A 26,010-nucleotide genomic window follows, 5' to 3' on the forward strand; every position below is an offset into this window, starting at 1 on the left:
TCAGCTTTTAATCAACTACAGATCTAAGCAGATAATGCAGGGCAGTAACTGCAGATTTATAGCTACAATATAGATAAACAGACAAGCCCAGGGTCATGTTAAGCAGGGCTCTGTGCACCTGTCGGATGTAATCCTCGGATAATGGCTCCGGCTCGTTAGCTAAGACATCCGAGTTAACCGTCTACATTTCCCACTGAGAGGATCAAGGCGGCAAAATGAGTCAACAAGGTTGAAAGTGTGAGAAAAGGTCAGAATGTGTCTTTAAAGATCCCCTATTATACTATTTTTCATCAATACATTATAGGTCTCAGATATATACAAAACATGTCTCTGAAGTGTTTGGCTCGAAATACCAAACAGATCGTGCATTGCAGCATCCCATAATCCCCTCTGTTTCAGCCCTGTTTCAAAAGTGCTGATTCTCTGTCTGTTACTTTAGATGAAAATAAGGAGCCACTCCCAACGCCCTTCTGAGTGATATTTGGTTAAAAAGAACACAACGGTGCTCTAGGAGGAGATTCAGGTGATAAGGTGGGGGGGTGTTACCTTGGTTGGTTATTGGCTAATGGTTGCACAAGCCAAAAAAATGGCCGAAATCTGATCAGCTCATTTTCAGACAGGTTTTTATATAAATGGATCAGGACAAAAAGTGAGCGAATCTTTTTTCCTGAAACTTTCAGAATCTCTTTACACAGATGGGAAACATGTTTATGTATAAAAGACATGAAAAAGGGGATTTTGCATAATAGGTGACCTTTCAAATCTGATTCTGTGTTCCTGAGGGACCAGACCCTCACTTCCACCTTGATGATTTTCAGTAATGATATTTAAAAAAAGGCTTGCATTCAATCAAGCAGAATAAAATTGCAAAGTCTTTGAATAATTGCATAGTTTGAACGGGTCAGATGGCAGGTGAGACCACAGAAGGCCGTCCATGGCGTGGGTCAAACACAGTCCCACATGACCCCCGACATGTTTCAACAAAAATCACAGGCCGTTTTCGGAGAGCTGTGCTGGGATTAGCAGGCCGGCTGTTTGTGCTGGCAAACAGGCAGCAATTCACAGCTATATTTTCTGGGTGCTGGTAATTATGATATAATTGGGAATGATCTAAAACCAAATGTCCGAAGCTCTGCTGTCCGAGCAAGTGTTTACAGAAAACAGCTGCTTAAATAGGCACTTAGAAGGAATTAGAATAACATTTTTTATGTCCCAGCGTGAGTGCGTCTCTGTCTGTGTGCGTACATGCGTGGGCTGGCTGTTTGGGCACCTACACAGACAATCTCTTTGTTTTGGACGTGTTCGCTTAAGTCTTCAGGGGCGGACAGGAGCCAAGAACAACGTGGGAAATGGGCCCTCACTTCATTTCTGCTTTCTCTCCGGGCTTCTCCTTCGCAATCTCTCAGTCAGACGGACATTCAGCTGGCCTGCAGACAGTACCTGAGTCGTGCAGAAGTTTGAAGGAACAGGGACTTGGACACGAGAAAAGTCGTAACTGGAACCGACTGGCAGCCGACAGCCGGGCCAAGCTGTCTGTCGTCTCCCTCTCCTTCTCTGTCTTTTATTTTTCACACACATGCATGCGTTGTCAACAGAACACATGCACCCAACCAGACCTCTGCCCAGGTGGTCTCTGTGGGGAGCCAGGGGTCTGCAGAACAAGATGCTGAAATGTGAAGCAACCACACTGGCAGAATTCACTGTGAGGTCGGCCTCGATCACTCTCATCCCCATTCAGCAATTATTTCATATTCCGGGAAATAAAGGAGATGAGTCATGAATTTTACTTCTTACATAATATCAAGAACACATGTTTTCGGCATCACCAAAAAGCCTCACAGAACACCTGGCAGTTACAATAGAAGTGTTGCCTAAACGATGAGATTCAGCATGAATCGGCACCTTGGAAACAACAATATACAATTCTGTCCTATAATATTATCTAATTATTCTCCTAGCTTCACTTCTTCTGTCGTACTGCTCTGCTTCACGAGTGGAAAAAACTTGTTCGGCACCTATTTGCTTGATTCTCGAAGAAGAATCTGATCCCAGGGGATGTTTAGTCGTCTTTTCCCTACATGACGTTGTTAAACTCCACTGCCAGTTATCAGCCTGCGGCAGATTTACTGAAACAATAGACTCCTCATCCACAAACAGAAGTGTCTTTTTCTGCTGCGCTGTCTCTTTTTTAAACAGCCTCTTGATTATTTTCTTTTGATTTTTGCTGAGCTGCAATACATCAGATACTGTATCTCAGGTTAACTTTGTCATCAGCTGACAGGAAATCCTGGATTTGTGTAGTATGATGCCTTAATCTTCTTATGTGGAACACATTGCCAGGGCTTCATCTCTAAATAGTCTAGGCAAATTAATGAATATTCATCCAGCAGCATTTTTGGTTTTAGCAGTAAGATGGGATTTGTATGGAATGAGATACTTACCTAAAGTAAGAAGGAAAAATCATACCCTTGGGTTCTCAGACAAGCATTAGTGAGAGTGCCCACTGTCTGGTGGTTTGTGGCAGGACGCCTCAGACAGCACGCAGTGGACGGGACATGCCTGATGGAAGGCGATGCCTGTAGCTGAAACAGATCTGCGCTGACAGACACACAGGTTACTATACCCTCTGCAAGCCTGGCATTCCCCCCGCACCGTGGCCCAGCAATGGCGAGAGCTTTCGTTCCCCCCGGAGTTTCAAGCATGAGCAGACACACGTGCAAACACACACACTACAGATAGTGTGCCAAATTCCACAGAGCAGTAAAGGCAATCAGGGGCGGATGAGTAAAGGCAACCAAGTGCCTAAACTGCATGCCGAGGGACTGAAAGCTACAACAACACTCTGAAGTGCCTGTGTGATCATGTTGGAAGAAAGGTTATTGGAAATATTTGCTTTCCATGTCAAGAGTTGGATGAGAAGATCAATACAACTTTTATGTCTGTAAACTAAATATAGAGCTAGAGCAGGCAGCTTGTTAGCTTAGCTTAGCATAAAGACTGGAAACAGGATGTGCTTTGGAAGTCATTTTACATAGCATAAAGAGTGATTAAGTCCACATACTGTAGGTAAGGGGAAGGGATTGATGGATGGGTAAAACAAAGCAAATTTAACTTTAACCCTCGCAAGAACGTTTTGGGAAACCAAAAACTGACCTTTGACATGTAGATGTTAGCTAATAAAGTTAAGTTCATAACATTATTTGCACAACAACACTTATTTTAACCCAAATCCAAGATCTTAACCGTGAACATAAACAAGTCGATTTGTTTTATTTCACAATGTTAAACTGCAACTGTTTGTCCGTATGTGACGAGTTGGTAATGATTATTGCGCACTAAATCAGCCAATGAGATCACATTAGAGAAATGAGCTATCCTGGCTCTTTTCAAAGGTAAGAAAATCAACCAACAAGCACCTCTAAAGTTCAACAGTTAAGTTCTGTAATCATGGAGTTGCCGTTGCTCTATAGGAAACAAACTGCATGTGTTGGCTGCCTCTTTAATGCAAAAACAAGCTAGCTGGTGTCCTGTGAAGGGCATTTTCTCTCACCGGTATCTGGCAAATTCCTGCCCTCTCTTTGAACACAAGTGACAAGCAGCGCTTTGACTCTCAGGCCAAATATCACTGATCAAACAGCCATGTTTGGTGTCAGCCAACGGGACACAACTAGGTTACTCATGTGGGGGGCACTGACCTGCTGCAGGTATGTTTAGCTAGGAAATCAACACATGTACTGTACATACTGTGGGGCTGTTTGGCACTTTCAAAGTCATACTTACATGCTCCATGCATATAAAGTGCAGAGTAAAAATGTGCTAGCTGCCTGTAATAAGGCCTGGAAGCGTAAAACAGTGTCATTGGGCATCTAGCATCCAGCCCATCGTTGCATTTAAACAAAAGATCTGGGCTAAAAGCAGTCATTAGCTGCTGCCTCAACCCCTTATTTGTCTTCCCACACAGAAAAGTCCCTGTAAGATCTGTTGAGCAAACAACTGACAGATGCTATTTAAGCTTGTAGAGCCCCTAAAAATACATTTGCGCTCGGGGGCGGTGATTTTGCAACTCTGCCGATGGGAGCTTTGAGCGAGTTGTCCCGCTGAACATGTCCATCAATAAGAGCAACAGCATTTTGTAACATGAGGACGTGGCTTAGCTATGCACCACCAGTCTCAGTGAATGTAAACTATGCATGTCTCGAAGCATTATCTACCGCTTGTGGGTGTCTGAGGGGCTCTTATTAGGGTGCCGGGTGAGGTCAAAGTTCAACAAGAGGCTCCTGCCAAGACACTAGACTTTTCATAATGAGTGGCATGAGCAGGTAGGCTTTGAATTTCAAGGAGCTATTTAGTACGATAACTTAACCCCGGAAAAGGAAATGATTTCAGCCCCCTCCTCAGGTAAAGATTTCTTTGCCTCTCTTGGGGAAATAAACATTTGCATTCCTTTGCGCTGTGTGTTAATAGAGATTAAGCTGAATTCAAGCCTGCGTGTCAGGAAGCAATTCAGGTAGCTCATACCATACATACCTGTACTATTGTGTGGCTCTCAAAGGGCAGCTCCCTCATCCCTTTGAGCTACGCTGAGGGCAGAAGACATTTTCCTGGAACATTGTTATTACGGTGGCCCTGGACAGCTTCAAAAGCGACAAGCAAGTCCTAATGCACCGCCGAACTTCAAAGAACTTAATGTCTCTTTACTGTAATGAAGGTACGGGATCAAAAGGAAGAGGAGTCACCGACCCCAGCCATCAATTATACTGTAATACCAAATTCCTTTCTCAGTGAAGTTTTAGAATCACTCAAAAATAGGCAAAATAGGTTTTCTATTACAGTTTGCGGGTACAGTCGATTTACTGTACACATCAGGTCAGGCTTACATTTTGACACACATCGCAGAGTTTGGGAGGCATTCAGGTCCAAAGATACAATGCAGACATTCTTGCAGGAGGAAACTGCTATTTTTATTCTCATCAAGGTAAATCAGGATCAACAGCAGCTTTCAATCAGCAAAGGCCAAGAGCAAGACCCTTTCCAGTTGATCTCAGTTCATAAGTAGTCAGAGCTTGATTCAGATAAAAGCCTTTCACATGATTGGCATGAAAGACAAAAGCTTCTCATACTTTTGACTAAATCTAACGATGTGAACAAGGTCCACGTTCCAACTACAGCCCATATACCTTGGCTCCACATGATGGGAGCTGGGCAAGAAGAAGAGGATTGGGACTTTCTTGTATTGTTTTACCATCAGAGTGAGTAATAAAGGCTGTTGGAATACAATGTTCAGCAGATCTTTGTGGTATATTCAATTTGTGAGAACAGAGAGTAACCATAGGCAGCTTGATATGAGGGAGAACAATCTAGACTGGCATTTCATGGATATTTAGAGGGATTATAACACATTAAGCAATACATATTGGCAACTAGTCTAACCAGGTCATCGAAATGAATGAAACTATGTAACTCATTTGCCCTCTAGTGGAAAGTTGGGAGGATCATTGTCACTCTCATGTCTATAGATGAGGTGATGTACAGGAACATTTCCTAAAAAGGGTTTTACATAGTGGGACTTAATAACAAAAAGCTAGTTTTTTTGCTTTGGACGAAGTGAATGGATGCACATGATATCTAGAAATATTTTTGCTGTAATTTAGCGTCAGCATTGTCGAAAACAATAATTTGTACGATATTTTCCTCAACAAAATAATAATTTCACATTTCCAATCCGCCTGTCATGGGAAAGTCTCAGGCCAAAGCATGTAAAAAGTGCCTTTACATGGAGCAAGGATCGTTCTTCATCTTCCTATATATTTCCAAATGTTATCATTTTGACTGTCTATGTTATAAATCTTTATCTTTATAATTTACACACAACACTTATTGCACGTCTGTCCATCCTGGGAGAGGGATCCCTCCTCTGTTGGTTTCTTACATTTGTTTCCCCATTAACTGTGGGGTAGTTTCTTTGGGAGTTTTTCCTTGTCAGATTTAAGGGTCCAAAGAGGACAGATGGTATCGTATCCGTAATCATATTCTACACAAACTGTAAAGCCTCTTGAGAAAAATGTAAATGTTTTATATTGAGCTATATAAATAAACTTTGATTAATTTATGGTTTATTGAACAAGGGGGTTTTGGTGCTAGGCCTACTGATTGTGAGTTTAATAGCCCCCTACCTGTGAAAACCCCACAAAAAAGCAACATTAAAGCTCACATGGGCGTTAAAAATGGGTCCAAATTTTGAAAGAACTTGACTTTTGAGTGTGTGGACTTGAGTTGAGAAGCAGCAAGCATCCCTGAAACTCGGCATGTGTGTGCACCGAGCAGCCAATGAGCGCGCGGCGGGGCGGGAGTGTGTTTCTTTAAGAATGTAAGGTGGGTGAGCCCCTTTTCCTGACGCACGCCTGATATGCAAACATAAATTTAGCAGCAACGTGTTTGCTGGGGGAACTAAATATCTGGAAGCAGCGTGGACTGTCATGTCGTCTCCGGTAGTTCTTGGCTGACTTTTCACTTTTTGTCTCTCCCCCCTCTGTGTGTGAAGTGGAGCCGGAGCAGAGTCTCCCCCCTCAGTGAGAGAGAGCCACTGGACCCCGCTGTCCTGTCCAGGCTGAAAGCACTGAGCTCCAGAGATGACAGGGGGCTGGAACACTGCTCTGCTGCTGCTCGCTGTCTGTGTCAAGGTAAGCTGCGAGCTATACGCTGTTTGTTTCAGTCATTTAGCACGTGAGAGGAAGGCACGCGACTTCCCCGAGAGACGTTAGATTTGAAGCACCTCGAAACAGCTTTTATATTATACTGGCTCTTTATCTGTTTACTCAATTTAGACAGAAACAAGACAACAGCTGCTTTGAATTGGACCTGTCCTCTGTCTCTAAATGACTTTATTTACTCAGGTGCTCTGGATATTAGTGATAAAGAGTGATACGTTTATTATATCTACTGTCTGGGATTTATTACAGGGTTTTCCCAATATTGCAGATTCATAAATGACTTAGAAATGATAATTTTTTTACAGATATGATTAAGTCCTGCAAAGATCAATTAGCCAATTTCAAAATCATCCCTAATTATTTTGACAATTCATTTCTCTCATGCAAACATGTCAGAAAATGCAGATTTTTTTGCCTTTCAAATATGGAGATTTCTGGCTTTTCTCTCTTCCATGCCATATTAAACTGAATATATGTTGGTTCAAACACAAAAAAAAGCATTTTAAACATGACCTTGGACTCTAACAAGCAGAGAAATTGGGATTATTTGATATAAAATAAATGTTAGTTGCAGCCCTAGTTCAGTGGTCATCCTCTTCCTCCAGGGATGCTGCACAGAGGATGAGATGACAAACAATCTGATAGTCTGAAATCTGGAAATATATTGCAATAAGGAATCACAAGAAGTAATAATGAGAGGCAGTTTGAGTACTTCATACTCACATACCATGACAAGATTGGGATAATAATCTGTGTATTTAAAGTCTTATGTAATACAACCTAAAGTCGTGCCCTTCCTTTCACCTCACAATGTCAGACCTAAAATTCAATAGAGTGAGCATGGGTCATCTTTTAAAAGGTCAAAGCGTATCAGCATTGAACAAACTTCTAAAACCAGTACAAAAATCACTGCTGGCTTACTTTGACATGTTACCTCCTTTTTAAATTCATGCAGGCAAAGCTGTAAAAAAGCTGAGCAACAGTTTAAGAGTGGAAACGAAACAGTTGTTTGTCCTGCAGACAGATTTTAGATTTCAAACAAAGGGCTGGGGAGCCCCTGTCAGCATGTGTAAATGACCACGACAGGTGCTAATAGCACTTCAAGGTGAATTGGGCTTTAGACACCCTGACTGCATGTAGCCCCGCTGAGCACGTCACCCTGTATTCAGTGAGTGTAAGTGACACTCTTTCCAGGACACTGATTGTGTCACAGTTAACATGGGCCTATGGAGAAGGGAATCATAAGTTGGTACATTAATGGACTTCTGCTGCTGATTTAAGACCTTTCTTATTATGTATTTCTGATTTTTTTTAGTAGTATAAATGACAAAAGAGTTATGATTCAATATATTGTGATGAGTTGCGGTACTGTAAGCTAGGCAATATATTGTGAATTCTCTTAAAATCTAATTTACTGTAGGAAACCTGTTATAGTATTACAAATGCAGTTATCTGAGTAAAATTACTTTATTTTGCCATTAGAACGGCATTTGCTTTTATAGCAGTTCCTATAACACTGAACATGTTTCACTGCTTTTTGTGCAATCTCAGCAACTTTCTGTCACAAACCTTTGCAAGTAAACTATCAATTAATAGTCAATATAGTTTCACAAAACACATTATCATGATACTTAAATACTTTGATATTTTCACTCACCCCTACTGTCCTTAGTACTTAATTCTCCCACATTAACAGTAATTTGTCTGTGATGAAAATGCATTATACTGGACTGGATGAGCTGTTCAGTGTCGAGAGTATTTAAGGTGATATGCCCTCACTCTCACAGTACTTTCTGTGTGACAACAAGTGGCAGTGATTTGATTATTCTGTGTCTCTGTCACACATCATGACCGAGTTGGGGTAATGAGTTTAAGCAGTCGTGACAAGCTATAGTGTGACTGAGCATGAGTCAGTGCTGGACATTTGTCTTCTTCACACGGAGAGACCCTCGGGATCAACAAGTGCCGCCCCCCAGGGGTCTCTGCTCCGCGGGGGGCCACTTCTTTTCATCCTCGCTCTTAGGTCAGAGTCTCTGCATTACTATTTAACTCAAGAATGAGACTCTATATTTGTGTGCATGGCCGCTGGAAGTTGTGAGCCTTGTGTGTGTGGGCCAAATGGCCTGTGGCTCCAACCCTAAATGGAATAGACCTTTCTTTGTGGGTGACATAATGACATACCTCGAGTGATCCTTGGAGGGTCTTGTTGCTCTCACTCTATTCCCTCAATTTGCGCAGCAAAGTGGAACCTTCCAAAATAGTTTTTTCTCCTTTGCTACTGGATGAGGATTTAAAGGTGTTTGCCCTTAAAAGACACTCTATGAGCACCAAGGTTAGTTGCCATAAATCATAATGTGGCACCTGCCAGGGCAACGGAGCAAAGCTAATCCTTTCTGTATGCTTTTATTTTGTTAGTTTTGGGTATTGCGTCTCAGTGCCTCTCATGCTTTCGTGTTTTTTGTTAAAATGTAATATCCTTAAGTGTAAAATCTGGTTGTGCTCTGTTATTAGATTCAGCTGAGTATATTAGTTTCCACATCTTGATGTTATTGCTGCAAATAAACCACAGCAAACAAAGGGCCTGTGACAATGATATCTCTGTTGAAGTGGTTGAAATTCCTCGTTTTGGGAGTTATTGCTACGACATGGTTTATTGTTTTCGACATGTGATGGATTTAACTCGGCTGCCAGACTTCATCACAGTGAAAAGCCGCCACAGTCTGATGGAATTCGAAAGGAAATTAGCCTCCAAAGCAACAGGTTTTGATGTTTATTCAAGGAAATGGTTTCTCTCAGAGTCTTAATGCAGGATGGGGAAGATTTGGGGTCTAATGGCAGGATTAAGTGGGGTCACTGCCTGCAAACGGTCCCAAGTGATCATCCGTCAACAACAACATCGCTTGTTCTCCGAAAACCCGCTCCTCGGCTTGATTGCTTGATCGTAAAGACCACAAACTATCCAATTGGCTTTCATGAGGGCCTTTGTTGTGGACGCAAGTGGAATGGGAAGTGAATTAATTTGGAGAGGGATTGGTCCCGCTTGACGAGTAAAGGAAAGGGCTTCACAGAACATCTGGCCATTGATGGAGCGAGATTTTGGAGCGCTTTAACATAAGCGATTGTTTTCAGTTACGCTGCGAAAGCATACTCATCTCAATGTTCCCATCTGGGCTTAATCTGTGGAGTGAGACCGATGGCTTCGTAGTGTGGAAGTGTGTTGCTCTCAATCCAAGGCCACAATTCACTGGTGCTTGTGTTTGCATAATGTTTTACTTTTCATGCGGGGCTCTTAGTGTGCCTGGCACAGTAGCAATGTTTCCTGTGTGTTCGTCTCGGGTGAGCCGGAGAAGATGCACTTCCAATACTGGAAATCCAGACAGCAGGCATTCATCCTTATAGAGCCAGGCCAAGAGGAAGTAGATTCACTCCAATGAAGACATGGCAGCTTGTATTGGATGTTGAGACCCAAATATTCCCACTTTAGTCCTTTAGTTCACAGAGGACATTGAAGAACTATCCTGAGCTTCATATTAGTGTATAGACAAGAGGGTAGTATCGATCTTCTCATCGAATTCTCTGCAAGGAAATGAAATGGAGTATTTCTCCAAATTTAAAACGCATCAGGAGTTGATTAACAAACCAGGCCCATGTGAAAATTGAAAAGATGTGGAACTGAGATTATGGCTTTTGCCGTTTCCCCTCCAAAATCTTGTGGAATTTGTTTGCCTTTCAATCACCCGATGCCAAGTTCTAATAACGTGCTGTGACTGACTGCCCAAAGAGTCCTGTGCCAGTAAATGCCATAACTTTCTGGAGTCACGTTACAGTGTTATGCCGATGTGTATGCAAAGAAGCCATGTTGTTCAGACTACGAATATTAAAAAGCATAATGAGCTTGTATTGGTTTCTCGTGGCACTCAGGAAATGCAATATATCTTATGTGCCACACGATTAAGATTTTATATCAGGCTGCTGTCACGCATTGATAAAGAGCTGCCAGCAGATGGCAACATTACAGCAGAGGGACTATTTGTGTCCAGAGATGCCCTCTTCACAGCTCTATTGTGATCCTGCAGGTGGCTGTCCCCTCTCCGTCCCCTCTGGAGCCACATGAGAATGTATTTGTTCCTTCTTAATCATGATATTTGTCATTGCCAAGCCTCAGGCGTCCTTTTTCTTCTGATGAAACATCTTGGGCTCCATCTGCACATTCTCCTCCATCAGCGTTGTTGTTTCATCCTGTTGTGTGTTCCTCCTGGACGCCAGCTCAAACTTCATTTGCAGCAGCCGGGGCCCTCCGCATCATCTGGCCCGCACATTTCTCACACACAGCCGATCAGAAATGCAGCAGACGAGCTGCTCAGTTTTTTGGCTTCAGCTCTCTCTGTTCTGCCCCGGCCTTGACCTCAGATCCGTCCCAGGGTGGGATTGCAGCGGGAGTGCCGGGGAGTGGTGCTAACGAGAGGGGAGAGGGAGCACTCGGGGGGCCCCTTTTCTGACGCCTAATTAGAAGGGAAGGCAGGTAGGAGGTGTGTGTTCGTGTGTGTGTGTTGAAACAGTACTGGGGGAGATCTTCAGGAGGGAGGAAGATTGGATTCTGCAGAGGAAAGGAAAGAGGAAATAAAGAAGGAGGTGCTGAAGGCAAAGAGGTCAAAAACAATGGATAAAGCTAGTTAATGAAGTCAAGTTAGTAAAAAAAGTTTGTGGTGGAATTGTGAAGTATGCATGGGCGTAGGAAGCATCCTGAATGTGGGGGGGACATTTTTAACGGGGGGGTGTAAAAAAATATAGATTTCCTGTATTCTGGTGCATTTTAACAGGTGGTTTGATACTTTTATGTGGCTATACTAGCATGAGGAAAATGATGGGTACATTTTGTAATTTCATCCAGTAGTAAAGAAAGGAAACATATTTGATTATTAATTCAGAGCCGTCTTTGAATTAATAAAAAGCAGTTTAAATGCCCATTTTTTTGTACATTTATATACAACAATAAATATTTGTGAGTGCATTGAGAGATATTGTTGTGAAGTGATAATTATTTATTGAGCAGTATACTCTTTCACATTGAATCATAACAAGTCATACTGAATGTAAATACAACTGACTCTAAAGTAAGTCCCAGTCTGTGACATTGGACATTTTGAAGACTATGCTATGTGAGAATCAGCCTTGGTACAAAGTAGCAGTGAAAACATGGTACGGAGTTTCATTGATTTGGGCATTCTCTCAATAAGCAAGTGGAATGGATTTCATTTGATAGTGAAGCACTGACACAGCGCTCTACAAAGTGCGGCGAGTGGATAGACCGATTCACGGACTTTCCGCATAGTAAAAGTGGGGGGGTCTAAACTAATCATTTGAAAAAGTGGGGGGGACTTGTCCCACCCTCATATAATGGCTGCGACGCCCATGGAAGTATGTATTCAAGATATTGATGTCTTTAAAAAACAAGGACAGGACAAAAGCAAAAATGTGATCAGATGAAGCAGGTGAAAATAAAAACATTTGACTATTTAAACACAATCATAGATTTGGAGAAGCAAAGGTGGTAGTTTAGGGCCATATTAGATTAAACAAAAATGATGTGGATTTAAGTGAGAGTAACAGGAGATTGAGACACGTTCAGGTCCAAGCATATTTGTAGATATTGTCAGGGAAAATAAGCAATATTGATGCATGGCAAGCTAAAAACCAAGCAGGAATGAACATAGAACAAAGCTACTACTAGCATAAAGTAAAACCATAAATATTCTACTTTAGCTTCTTGGAGATGCAGTTTGACTCCTCATCCTTGACTGACTGGACTGAAAACCAAATATAAGAGTGGTTATCTCTCTCTCTGACCTCACTCACTCACTTTTGACATGGGGATGAAGAGGTTGCATATGAGTGCGAGAAAGGTCACGTGTAAGGATGGCAGCTAAACGGACATGGTTGACCGAGGGTGCGCGGCTGGCTGCGGTGAATGTTTGCGAGGCTAATGACGCTCTCCGCTGTGCACACATCTGCTTCCCCGTGGCCACATGTGCTTTGAGTAAACGCTGAGCCGCCACGACTAAACACTGGAGACCCCGTTACAAATGATGTGCTGTTAGGATTACTATGCAAACGCCCACAGAAGCAGATTGATGAGCGTTTAATCATGCATGCTAGCAAAGTAGGTGTGTGGATCTATGTGTAAATGTGCGTGCTTCAGTCTGCATGTAGACCATCTTTCATAACATTTATGGCTGACATGGATTAAGCAAAAGTGATATGCTCACATTCTGCCTCTCTAGAGTGCTGCAGGGATGAAGTATTATTGAAGGCCAATCCAGGAGTTGACATAACGCTGGTTCCCCTAGACAAAACGCAATTGGACTGGATTTTGCAATATCGAAGAAAATAAGCCCTGTGGCAAACAATAGCTTATAAAACTTAGACATATTGTTCAGCAAGATAATCTTCACAAATGCTCAACCACACCACAGTGACTTCCCTAACAACCTCTGCAATCTTACTTTCGCCATTTTGCCTTTTGTTAAGAAACATAAAGCTTAGAAATTCACAAGTAGGGTGTTCTAAGTTACGGAGAACAACTTATAAAAGTTTCTTAAGCTTGTGTTAACCTCAGACCTTATTTAGGTCAAACCAACTGAATTCAAGATGAGAAAAGTGCAAAAATACTGAGATATTTCCGGTTTTTAGGACCTGCATCACTCAATTGCTTGTATAAGGGAGTCTCATAAGCAGTGCTGCACATACTGACAATGACAATGAATAGTGCATGCATATTGTTTTAACATGAAAGACCACATTTGATTCTAACTCTGTTGGAAGACATTGATGGGGACAGGTAGCGCCAGCTCAGCCAGGAATGAGAGCTTACAACAATAGTTAAGCATGCTGGGAAATCTGCTTATTCACCTTCCTACTAGTTAGATTAGAAGTCAACCACCGGTCAGTTCGGTAAATTCCCACTTTTGAAGATATAGTTGTAGTTGAAACAGTACTAGATTTGTTTATAAAGCTCTTTTCAAATATTCATATGAACTGGTTTCAGCCGAACTGGTGGATGCTTTCTCCAAATTGCCAGTTGTACTAGCAATACCGTGTGGTGTAAATTCTTAGGTGCTGTAATGTGTTTGACAGGGGTTAACATGGTTCATTAGTTAGTTAGTAGCAAACACATTTGTTCATTTAACCAAAACAACATCACTTTTAGCACAACACTCTTTACGGCTACAGCCAGTAGGTAATTAGCTTAGCTTAGCTTAGCTTAGCTTAGCTTAGCTTAGCATAAAGACTGTAAACAGGTGGTACAGCTAGCCTGGTTTAATCATTGCCCCCGGGTACAGTAATGGAGTAAATATACTTAGTTACTCTCCACCAAGGGTGTGTGTGACTGTAGTCTTGTGACTCCTGTATGTGTGGTGTGACCATGGGACCATTCCCAGGCTGCTCACAGGGATTACCCAGGGCACGGTGGAAAGCAGACCGCAGCACAGACTCTGTGGTCCCTGCGTGTGAAGAGGCCGGGGTCCCTCCTGTGAGGAAGCCTCTGTGTGGTCCTTGGAGCATGTTTGTATAAAGTGTAAAGTCTAGCTATCCTAAGTAATGCAGGCCGGAGCATTTTCAGAAATGTGTGTGACCAAGATTTATTATAAAAGTGCATTGTTGGTTTTAAGTATAGAGTTATAACCCTAAAAATAATCGCCAAGACCCCAAACTTTTTGATAAATGATTATTTGTTAAAGTTATTTTTATGCAAAATCAGTTTGCAGCCCCTTTTTTAATATGTAGATGTTATATTAAAGTTAATATCTTTGTCTTTTGGACTGACAAAACAAGACATTTGAACACACCTTTGACCAATAAGAAACTAAGATGAATATTTTCTATATTTTCTGACAAATAATCAGCAGATTATTATAAATAGTGCTTAGTCAAGCTCTATATTTTGGTTGTGGCTCTCAAATAAAGCTCTTCAAACATGTGGATTACACTTCTTGTTCATGGGGCTTATGAGACAGGTCTGAACTGAGACTGAACTTGACTGTGAACTTTAAACAACCTTAATTCAGATGTTTTAAACGCCTGTGCCATCTTGTTATTTGCATGTTGTGCAATGATTGATGTTTGACCCCTGAAAATAGTTACCCGTATGAGAAGAATGGACCCGCCGGTCGCTGTTGTCTTCGGCTCGCTGACGCCCTTTGTCTCGCCGTGGCGTTGCATTTGAAGTGCCACTGAGGAATTCCTACCCAGCATGCCTCTGTGCGGTGACATCATCCATGCTGCTGCCTCACTCTGATCTCACTTTCGGGGGGGGACGGGGACGTGTACCACGCACAGAAATGCGGTGTCTAATGTGCCCAGCTTGTTTGAATCTGTTGTGAATATGTATAGTCCGAATCCTCTCAGCACCCCCTTCTTCCTCTCCTCGCCTCCTGTCTCCCTGATGACAGGTATGCAGCTTGAAAAGTATTTGGCAACCATGACACATTTGACATTGAGCAAGTCACTCACCCTCCGTCCCCCCCCGTTTACCGGACATTCAGCAATGCTCTTTTTAAAGAAGGCCTTTTGTGTTGTCAGTGCAGTTTCTTTTCTTCTCTCATCTCGCCATGATTTGCCTCATAGCTGGAATTTTTGGGATTGTGGTGACCAGGTGGCCTGTGAAGCCACCGAGATGTAATGCTGGATACTAACCTGTGTGTTCACATCATTCAAGCTCAATGTTGAGAGACGGATGGAGGGACGCACAGGGCAGCAGCAGAGTCAGGTGCAGGGCAGGGGAAACGGAGCGTGTGCTTTACTCCCATGTTCACTGTTCTTACTGCTCTTATTGACAAGGTCTCTCAACACTCTCTACATCAGGGAGGAGTGGAGCATTGACAGCTATCAGAATAGGATGTGCTGAAGAGCCTGTTGAAAGATTACTGGAGAGGTGTGTACAGAATATATTTAAAATCCTCGTCACAGGATAGAATATGCTTTCTCAAAGTAAGGTCATCTTTCTGACCGTCTCAATAACTGTTAAAGATCAGTCTCTAAATATAAGAATCAGAATTTGGAAAAAAACAACTAATTACTATTATTCCAACTGATGATTCACAATATTGGAGGTATTGATTATAAAAGGATCTATTCTGTACCTAACAAATATGTTTTATTAAGTACAATTTGTAGGCTTAGATATCGCTGCAGCTCCACGATACAGAACATTAGCGTTCTTATTTCCTACCTTCATCTCGTAACCCCTCAGATTTATTAACTTGCATGGGTCCATGACCTATAAGCCTGCGTCTTACGTCTTTAACTTATATTGCAGTTAAGTGAAGATCAGCGTATTCTTCATGACCACACAAAAAAACCCATCTGATTTGACAAACCTGCTGACATTTTAAGTTCCTGCAGGGAATCATCTGTCACCTTCAATGTTTCCTGTGATATTTACTCCAGGTGCACGCTACATCATTTTAACATCAAACCACCAAATGGAAATCATGTCGTTAAAGTGCAAAACAAAGTGACATAACGCCTGAGGTGAACTGCACCCTGCAGAGAAGATATTTAGTTTGATTTTGACGTGTTCATGTGGGAGGAAGATGGAATGAAGGCGAGGCTCGCAGGATTTTGACTGACGCAGTGAGAAAACAGGGATGTTTTCACTGACAAACAATGGCGGGCTGTGTGTGTATTGGTACAAAGAGTGAGAGCAAGAGCCATTTGTGTGTTTAAAGTTGCTGAAAGATGTGTGTGTGTCAGTGCGAGACGTGTGTGTTAGCTGACGTTGATTGGCAGGAGGGCGCAGCAGGAATGTGCCTGGCTGCAGCTCTGCAGGACAGGTACTAACCACTATCATCGCATGAGGGACTAATCGTTGCGGGCAAATCATTACATGATCAGAGGGAACCAAGTGTGTGCCAAATATGCACAGCCGTCGAGAATTTCTTTTTGTGGCGTTTGTGGTGGTGGTAGGGGGCTCAAAAACAGTAAGGGGAATGACGGAGAGTAAGGGAGATCTTAATCAGAGAGAAAGAATGTATAATACTAACAGGATGAAGATTTTAAGACAGGATTAATCTGACAGGAGGTGGGAGGGGGACAGTTTGCTCTCTGAGATCAGAGGACAGACTGTTCCGGTGCATGGTAGCCTGGCACAGCTGCTGCAAATGTGGGAAAGTGACTCTTGTTGATGCAAAAGAGAAGAAATGCTTTAAGAGTAAAGCAAAATGAACTAACTTACACTATATAACTGTTCAATTTAAGCTGCAGATTGTGCATAATACTTCAAAACAAAGTTCACCAGCTTGTTGACGTGCTTCTAAAACGAGTTGTTTCAAGGCACCTGGTGATGCAGCTGCCTACGTGAGTAATGTTATAGTTGTAACTAATTGCATTGATTAGATGAGTAATGAAATAACTTTTTAATTTGTATGTATTAAAGACTCCATTTAATTACAGAGAGTTCATTATTGTCCTGAACGCTAATCATGTAGTGTTTCACAATGACTGTAATATATAAGAGAGTAATTCAAATGTTTAGTCCACATCCTTACTGAAGGATTACACATTTACCCACAGAATGTGATGACTAATGTCCTGATCTTATCTGATCTGATCTGCAATCGTCACGCTCTCTGTGTTAAATGAGCAGAAATGACGGTCACACTCTGGTGAACTCAGTTTATGGCCCATTGATCAACATCATCTTATCCTAATGGTTAGGGGAAGCTATCTTTGTTTACCATTCAGTCTAGTTAGACATTTGATGAATGTGAGGAATGGAGTAGCTGTGGCTCAGGGGGTTTGTGTGCTTTTCTACCACTAAGAGGGTCAATGGTTCGATCCTTGGTCTTTGGGCAAGATACTTAACCCGAAATCTGCCCCGTTAGTCTACGGTTCAAGTGTATGCAAAGCGCTTTGGTTTAAAGCGTAAACTGAAATACCATGAAATGCATGTAATGAGAAAATAATTTAAATACCTTTCACTCTAACACGTTTGGCCTGAAAAAAGACAAAACTGACCAAAATAATAGAAAATAAAATGCTACATTTGCATATGATGTTGCCATTTTCTCTCTATACTGTACATAGAATACTTCGATGTTGAAGTCTCCAAGTGTTTTACTAAGACTGGCTCTGCAGGCTGCATTGAGAAGACAAATGTTTCCAGAAGAGGTGACATAAAACCTTCACAACACAAACGGGATAATGTCCCTGGAATAAATCGGTAAAAAAAATTGGCGAGTGAATTTTCCCATTGCACACAACATGTTAATGAGAAGCCAAATTCCCGACAGTTGTTCGATCAATCACTTTTGTCTGAGCGCATTACAGTTCCACCTAAATGTACCTGGCATGCAGCCTTGTGTCATAACAGGTTTGGAATTTATTTTTGCCCAAAGCTAACAAAATGCCAGCCTCTCACCTCATATTGAATAATGCTCACTCACCCAGCGCTAATACTACAATATGCGGTTGTAATTGCGGCGGCTTAATCTATGCTGACAACAAATATTTTTGCAGGGGGAATATTTTCCTTATAACCAGACTGGGCTTGTCGACCGCTAATTTACACAACAGATGTGGAATTAGGCAATGCTAAGAAAACATTTACAGACCACTGTGATACTGAAAGACAGCTACCTGGCTGTAGCTGTTCTTTATAGTATACTGGTTACTCAATTATAAAATAGTAATGAAACAAAGACATTTACAGGCAGAGGTATAAATTGATTATGTGCATGCAGCTGTTGAGTAAGTGGATCTGCTGCTGGGTGCAGGTGTGTGAGGCTGACACACCGCCTGGAGGTGCAGCCGAGAATGCAGCTTCATGTTCAACAAAGTGTGCCAAAACGTTTAAAAAAAACTTTATCGGTGCATCCATGTGTGCCTGTAATGCAACCTGAGGCGGTTTCCTGCCCCGACATGCCGCTATCTTTTGACACATTTATGTCTCCATTTGTTTGTGTTTATTAAGAACACCCCAGCAGGGAGAAGGTGCTTTTTATAACATGTCCTCCTGCTCGTCTTTGTGCGCTCATAGTTTTGGGTTTGGCTTCACAGTGTGGCCTTGCATGCCCGCTCCCTGACTCATTTATCTCCCGCTGAGCTCTGCTGCCGGGTCCGAGGGTTCATCCGCAGCCTCTCCCTTTTCCTGGCTCTAGCCAACCTCAGCTCCCTGGTTTCCCCGCTTGTCACAGGTCAAACTAAAGTGTTGTTGAGAAATAAGGCGACAGATGACCAATGCAATCGCATGCATAGGCCTTAGGTGTGCGTGCACGCCCTGTAGGGACTACACAGCTCTTCCTCTGCAGCACCGTGAAGAGGGAAGGACTAGATCAGGGCCGCCAAGGGCAAGATGATTTCCTCCTCTAACTGCAGTGCGTGTGTGTGAGAAAAAGACAGAATAGATGATGAAATATGCTGATTTGTGCAGAGGTTAGCACATTCTCAAGTTTGTTTTTTAAGAAAGTGAGGATTGCTTGTGCTGATTTGACATTTTGCTGTGTGAATATTTTGTGCATTTTAAACGTCTTTAAGACCAGATCACAAACGCCAGATGCTGTCATGTTTGAGCGCCGTTAGTATTTTGCATAAAGAACGTTTTTTGACACACCTTCTGGAAATATGGGCCTCTTTGTCCGTCAAATCTACTGCCCTGATTTTAATGTAACTTGATAGGAAGATTTGTGCTGCATTCGTGTGAAAAAACAAGTTCCCGACAGTAAAAAGTCACGCTAATGTCCCCTCGAGTCTGAACATAAAGCCCCTGAATAGACCATGTTCGGAATAAACTTCTTCCCAATGGGATCATCCGAGGAGCCTGAGTGCCATTCCAGTTTTATAACGGTATCTGATTAGAGCCGTGCCCCCTAGGCGCATCTAGCTAGTTATTGAAAAATGTTCCAACTGTTGAGATAAATTTGGAAGGACATCTTCCTGCTTTTATGTGATGATCCAGGGCAGAGGGTGGATTGCTTTTCTTTCCGCTGCACTAATCCAGGCTGTTGCAGAGGCTTGGCCAAGGTTTAAAAGTGCAAAAATGAACACACTCGTATACACACATGCACAGAACAACACATCTCCTGTATATGAAGGACCGTTTGACTGTCAATCAGTGTCTGACATATCAAAGGTTAGACTTTTGGGTCAAGCTGTGCAAGACAAAGATTGTTACTGTATATAAAAACTAAAAAAACAGCGTGGCCCCTGAACGCTCACCTTGCATGCCCCAGTTATCTGGATGACGCAAGTGAATCAGGGCAGATCCACCACTTGTGTCTCGTTAATAAAAGGCACACCCAGCTGTTGTCATAATCCCGCTGTGTGCACGGCCTTTTTCTGCTCGTCCTCTCATACTTCATCAGACGCTCATAGTAACATTTACTGTGGTACCAGGGTTCAACTGACAAATATTCAATAAAACCAACTGAAACATTAAAGCAGGTTTCCCAGAGTTATAATGGTTTAAAAATGGAGAAACCAGAACGAGAAAGTGTCGCAGCTCGTGATGCCAAACTCACTCCACAGTTTATTAAAGCCCCCTTTTTTTTTTTCATCACATGGAAAACATTTTATTACTCTTAAATTCAGTGAGCACTTGATCCAAGAGCATGTGACCACTAAATATGAGTTTTTAACACCATAAATGGGTATTTAACTTTCCAGTTGTTGAGTAAAAAGATTGAAAGCAATACACCCTGCAGAAGCATTTTTAAATGTATTAAAACTCATTATGCTTAACAAAATGTAAATATTGTTGCTGTGTGTTTATATTTTTTAACTAGTTTTAGTCTTTTGACAAAAGCATATTCGCTTCGTCAAATTAACATACACAGCTGTTGATAATGTATCTTTATCGTTAGCTTAACTAGCAATACATCTCGGTGAGCTGCATTGCATGTTATGCTATTGTTATGGATTAGAGTGAAAACCCTTGTCCAATTGTCATGAGGGTGTAGCATGGGCTAAGAAAAAAACCCACTAACCTTTGGAGATACCTTACTCTTATATAAAGGATTTTGGCAAAGCTCTATCAGTGCCTTACTAGTCGTCATAGTTGTTGATTTATGCAAATCAGACTGATAATAGATCAGTTTTATAGTATGCAGTGTGATCTGTAATAGTCTCAAATATCAATAAAACAAAAAGGTCCAAGGCAATGAAACACATTTCCCATCCCTCAACAGCTGGTCACTCACGACTCTCCCCATCGGCCCAGCACACGTCTCTGTCCTTTCCATGACCCATAATTCCCTTCTTCCTGCCCACCTAACTCTTAAAGATTAACTCACTACCTGTCCACCTGTTCGAGGCATCACATTTACGGGGCACAGGGGTAATCTCAGGGGTCCAGTTGGTTTTCTAATCCTTGGAAACAGAAGTGGAGGGCCCGTCCAATGGGCAGGCTGTAGAGGATCTGTTATTGGGTCTGCCATTGTTCAGCTTGGGAGGCCACCTGTATCTCTATCAGAATGTACTGTGCCAAATGCAACTTATTGGATATCGTGTTTTCTTGGCCATTGCTGAGTTGTTACGTTGTCTTGATTTGACCTTTGATTATTGCTTGGCCTTTTGTCCAAGTGCAAAGACAAAGAAACAAACTGGTGCTGGCTTGTGCGCAGATTTGTGGCAGTGAAGGTTTTTTTTGTTGAGGTCATGCCCTTGTTCCAAAGCACACAGAGGTATTTGGTAGCGGCACCAGATCGCTATAAAGCCGTACTTGAAGCTTGCCCCCTGTCACCCGACTTGAGATATACCCTCAGGTTCTCTCCGTGTCACCTGGGTATCTGTAGCCAATGTGAAACCCCTAGAATGTGAAGCCATCTCTGTTACACACGCCAACAACAATGGCAGCGCTGCATTTTGAAGGTTTTGGTTGCAATTTTGGAGCTATCTGATTGAAACTCAAGAGGCCCGAGCAAGTCGATTCTGTCTGGAATTTCTAAGAGGGGTGTGCCCCTTTTTTAAAGCCACTTTCTTAATGTAAAAAAAAAAAGAAACCCTTTCATGGCCAGATTATCTCTGTCACAATGGATTGGAGGATGCCACTATTGGGTTTTAGCGTCTCAAATGTCTCCAGTATTCAAAGTACTACATCTTTTACTCTGGGGTTGTCAGGAACAAAGCCACTCAGGTACTTAGGTGGTCTGAGTGTCTTTTGATAAGCATAGTATTATATTTCCATAAGTAGATTGTTATGTTTGGGTGTAATACTATTCCATTTTTAATGTTATCTGATCTGTCATTGGGTATCGTCCAATGGACCTTCTCATTTTCAGTTTATAGGGTCTGGTAGCTGCATCTGCTGTAATATATTAACATGAGATTTTCCACTTCTGACTGCGTGTTCGTAACACGAGCTAAACTAAATGATTTATGTGATATCCTCCTGTCTTTGTGTGTGTTAGCACTGTAAATCGAGCATGATCTATGGCACAAAAAAAAAAGAAAAAGTATGCACACTCATTTCAGGTCATACCTTGTGACAATGAAGCTTGATTCAGTTCCTCGGCTCGTGCGCAGCTCAGAGGCGGCTTCCAACCACTTGGATGCGATAAGGTTTCGTGCCGCCAGGGGTTTGCTCTTCATTCTGAAGAATAACATTTCTAACACAAACTGAAGCCTCAGCCAGCAGATTTTAACACACAGATCCTTAATATCACAGGGGGAAACAAGCCTGTCAAGTGTGTCCTACTGAGAGAAGAGTCGCTCTGTGGGGAAGGCATTAATACTGTAACAGCATCAGGGCCATTTCTGTCTGCACCAGTAGTTCAAACTAATTCATTTAATGCATTGGACAGCAATATGGTTATTACTAAAGGGGGTGTAAACATTCATACCATTTTTCCTAGCAAAATATTGCAATACGATGCTGTATCCATATATTGACGCCAAGCATCAATCTTTTAATATAAAAAACTATTATAAATAAACACACGTTTCACTTTTTAACATGTGATTTGACACACATTTGCATTCAGTTAAGTTGTCAGGTGCATCAAATATTTAGTATGGTGCTGGTCAGTTTTCCTGCTTGACAATCTGCTGCAATAAAAATGATTGACTTTATCTTGTAAAATAAAATAGATGTTGAAAAATGCATGATTTGCAGTTTAAAAAACCTTTTTGCAATACTCAGGATATCCAGTTTTCATTTCATGTCAGCTGCATGCTGTCTCTTATCAAACACAGTTAAATGATGCCCAATGGAAGAGCTAAGGTATGATATAATAGAAAACATTTTTGAATGCATCATTTTGAAGCCAGAAAAGCACAGGCGCCAGGTCAGTGTGCTCCAGAGTTTGGATGTGAATAAATAAAAACGTCTTCCCGTAGCTGACAGGGTGTGTTGCTGCAGACTCTCCTGTTAGCTTGTCTCTGAAACGGGAAGGACGGGAGAGGGCGGGGCAGTGATTCTGAGCTGAAGCTGTGCCCGGCGGTGCCAAACCCGGCTCCCTGCTGAGATGACCCTGGGCACACGCTCCAGCTGTGCAAACACCGCCACATTGCTGAGCACACACTCGCGTTCAGGCTGAGCCAAATCCAATTATTTGCCTTGCCTTGACTCTTTTCGTTTCATTTCAGTAACGCATATTCAGCCACCTTCCTCTCTAAGAGCTGCACTGCCAGGCTGAAGCAGGCTGACAAACGGCCCACTGTGGCTGCTCTCTCTTCGATGTTTCTCACGTGTGAACATTCCCCTGCTTCTCAGCTTCATTTCTCCCCCTTTTGCTCATTTTCCTTTCCAAAACTCTGGTATGACAGTGGGTATGCATTTTGCAAGAGAGCCACACGATCGGATCAGGCAAAAAAGCTTTGTGTCAGGAGAGTTCATCACATCTCAACATAAGAACCAAGACAGTATTGTTACCTCTAGTGACCCATGGGGGCTTCAGGTCATCGCAGAATTCAAGAAACACTTAATGTCAGACGATCAGTTTTAAACGGACCCTGTGGACTCAAACTTGTTTAGGCGAGAAATGGTGAGCAAAATCGTCCAAAAACATCCATTCAAGTTTCAGATTATCTTTTTGTTTCCAACATTGGGCTTCAGTACTTGCTGTAGTAGTGTGTGTCAGTTTGGTGTTGAGCAGGTAGCGCACAATTTAGTTATAAGAGCTCTTTAAAGGTAGGGTAGGTAAGTTTGAGAAACCGGCTCGAGATCGCTAGAATTTGAAAATACACAACCGGAGAAAATCTGCCACTTCCTTACAGAGCCCCTCCTCCAACACACACGAACGTGCACATGACCAATGAGGGCACGAGATAAGTTTGTGCACAGATGGAAGGCTGACAGGCAGGTAGGCCATCCAGTTATTTTAGCCGTCCTGGCTAAAATGATTGGTCGTACTTTTTACAGTATTACGGCTTCCACAGATGACATTTTTTATGGATTTTTTGTCAAAGCACTTAAGATATTCATTGCTATCGGGATGTTAAGAGCATTCCATGGAATATAACAAAAAGTGTATCTCGAGCCGGTTTCTCAAACTTACCTACCCTACCTTTTAAATTATGCTCATAAGAGCTGAACAATATTAAAGCCAAATCCAAAAGAAACAATGGCCAAAACTAATACATTTAAAAAATGGTTGTATTTGATCAAAAGTTCCCAACTTGCACCGTTATGTAACTTTCCCTTTGAATATGTTTAATGCAGCCGTCTGACACTGCATAGATTCCCCCTCTAACGATGAACTTACAAGCTTGGAAGCTCCACTCAACTGATGAAGCCATTAAAATGAACATAGTGTCCTGCCATATGTCACTACGTGTAGCTGATATGTGTAGCGTCTAGGAGAACAAAAGCTGCAGCAGAAGAAGAAAGACTATCACGTTGCCCTCCGCTCGACGAGCAGAGAGGCTGCAGACATGAGATGACATTTTAATGGCTGCAACCTTGATTCTCAGTCTAACTCCGTCTTGAATGCCGAGTAGAGAACATTACCACAAGTATCTGATTCCAGCTTCAACAGTAAAAGGCAACACATTGCATGCACATACTTATCCACCCACGTAAATTTCACTTAAATCAAGAATGCTGCAGTAATTCTCCCCACATATTTGGAAGATGTCACTCTGACTGCATCCCTGTTGAAACGAGTTCAGTGTTATCTTAACTGAAAAAAACTTGTTTGGGGAAATAAGTTGTTCAATAGTTCTGGGTGAGATCATCACAGCAACACCTGAATGTTTCCATTTCAGAGGAACTGCCATGCCCTTACAGTTTATATAGACAGCAGGAAAAGCTATATTTGGCTATGGCGCCAAATGATTTTCCTGCGATAACAGAGTGCTTTTGGCCGGGCTTATAGGGTGCAAAAACAAACATATGATGTGGTTAATATCACTGGGCCTACATAGGAATAACCTGTCATACCTCAAACACAATGAGCAAACAGAAACCCCTGGAGTTTACACAAAAATCTGAGGAAAACGTAACCAAAAATAGAAGAATGTAAGTACACCCCTATAGGAATTGCCATAGACACAGAGGGTAAACACTACATTGTTTACGTGACAGTCTCCCACATTAAGTTAGACAAACAGTCACAGCCTCACACATGGTGTCAGATAAATCTCCCACGGCTTGTTTTAGCGTTCCAATGGCGCCTCCGATCTGCCTCTTTTAATACCGAGAGAATGTGGGGGACAAAATGTGCCAACTCAACTCCCCCCCCCCCAGTGCCCCCTCCATTCAAACGCCACTTTGGCTGCATCCCAGGTGTCAGGGGTGTCATTCATCAAACTGCTACCTCTCGCCAGCAATTACAAAAGTATGGCGGGGATGTTTGAATGATGTTTCTTGACGTGTTCATCATTGTCGCAAGTCTTAGAAATCATCCCCCATTATTGGCGTCATCTACCGAGGCTCGAGACACCCGTTTTTTAATGCGTGTATATCATGCTGAAATGCATTTTTTTGGGGTTCTGTAATGAAGATATCCTTGGTAGCAGATTGACTTTCCCTGATTGATCTTTTTTTTGTCCCGCAGGGTTTTTGCCTGTCAGTCTTCTGGGGGTAATTGCACCCTCTGGAATCTCTGCATATTGACAAGACAATAGACGGACGACATTAAGCTGTCACTTTATGTTGATCGTGTCATCGTTGAGCGGCGGTTGATGTCTCTGATCTTTTGTGTGTGTCTCAGTTAGAGTTCCCTAGGGTGAGTGTCATATATAAAGGACCCGAGACACATCCCTGGGTTTCCCCCTCTCGTCTGTCAGTCGCTGATGGTGTTGTGGTTTGTTTGGCTGCAGGAGAACGTCGAGTCAAGTGGGGATGTCTGGGAGCGTCTGCCAG

The 26,010-nt window shown here is 42.3% G+C and overlaps 1 protein-coding gene across 2 annotated transcripts in view; it reads left to right on the forward strand.

Moving 5' to 3' along the window:
* The first annotated feature begins 6,455 nt into the window (after positions 1-6,455).
* The window catches only part of adamtsl3 (ADAMTS-like 3), an 89,093-nt gene continuing 69,538 nt past the window's right edge, over positions 6,456-26,010 (forward strand). For both annotated transcript variants that reach the window (XM_034136758.1, XM_034136759.1), the window contains exon 1: positions 6,456-6,680. In XM_034136758.1, the coding sequence (XP_033992649.1) occupies positions 6,630-6,680 (51 nt within the window). In that variant the 5' untranslated portion in view covers positions 6,456-6,629. The remainder of the gene's footprint in view (positions 6,681-26,010) is intronic.

The sequence above is a fragment of the Trematomus bernacchii genome, unplaced genomic scaffold, assembly GCF_902827165.1.
Source record: "Trematomus bernacchii unplaced genomic scaffold, fTreBer1.1, whole genome shotgun sequence".
In the NCBI taxonomy this organism is placed as follows: domain Eukaryota; kingdom Metazoa; phylum Chordata; class Actinopteri; order Perciformes; family Nototheniidae; genus Trematomus; species Trematomus bernacchii.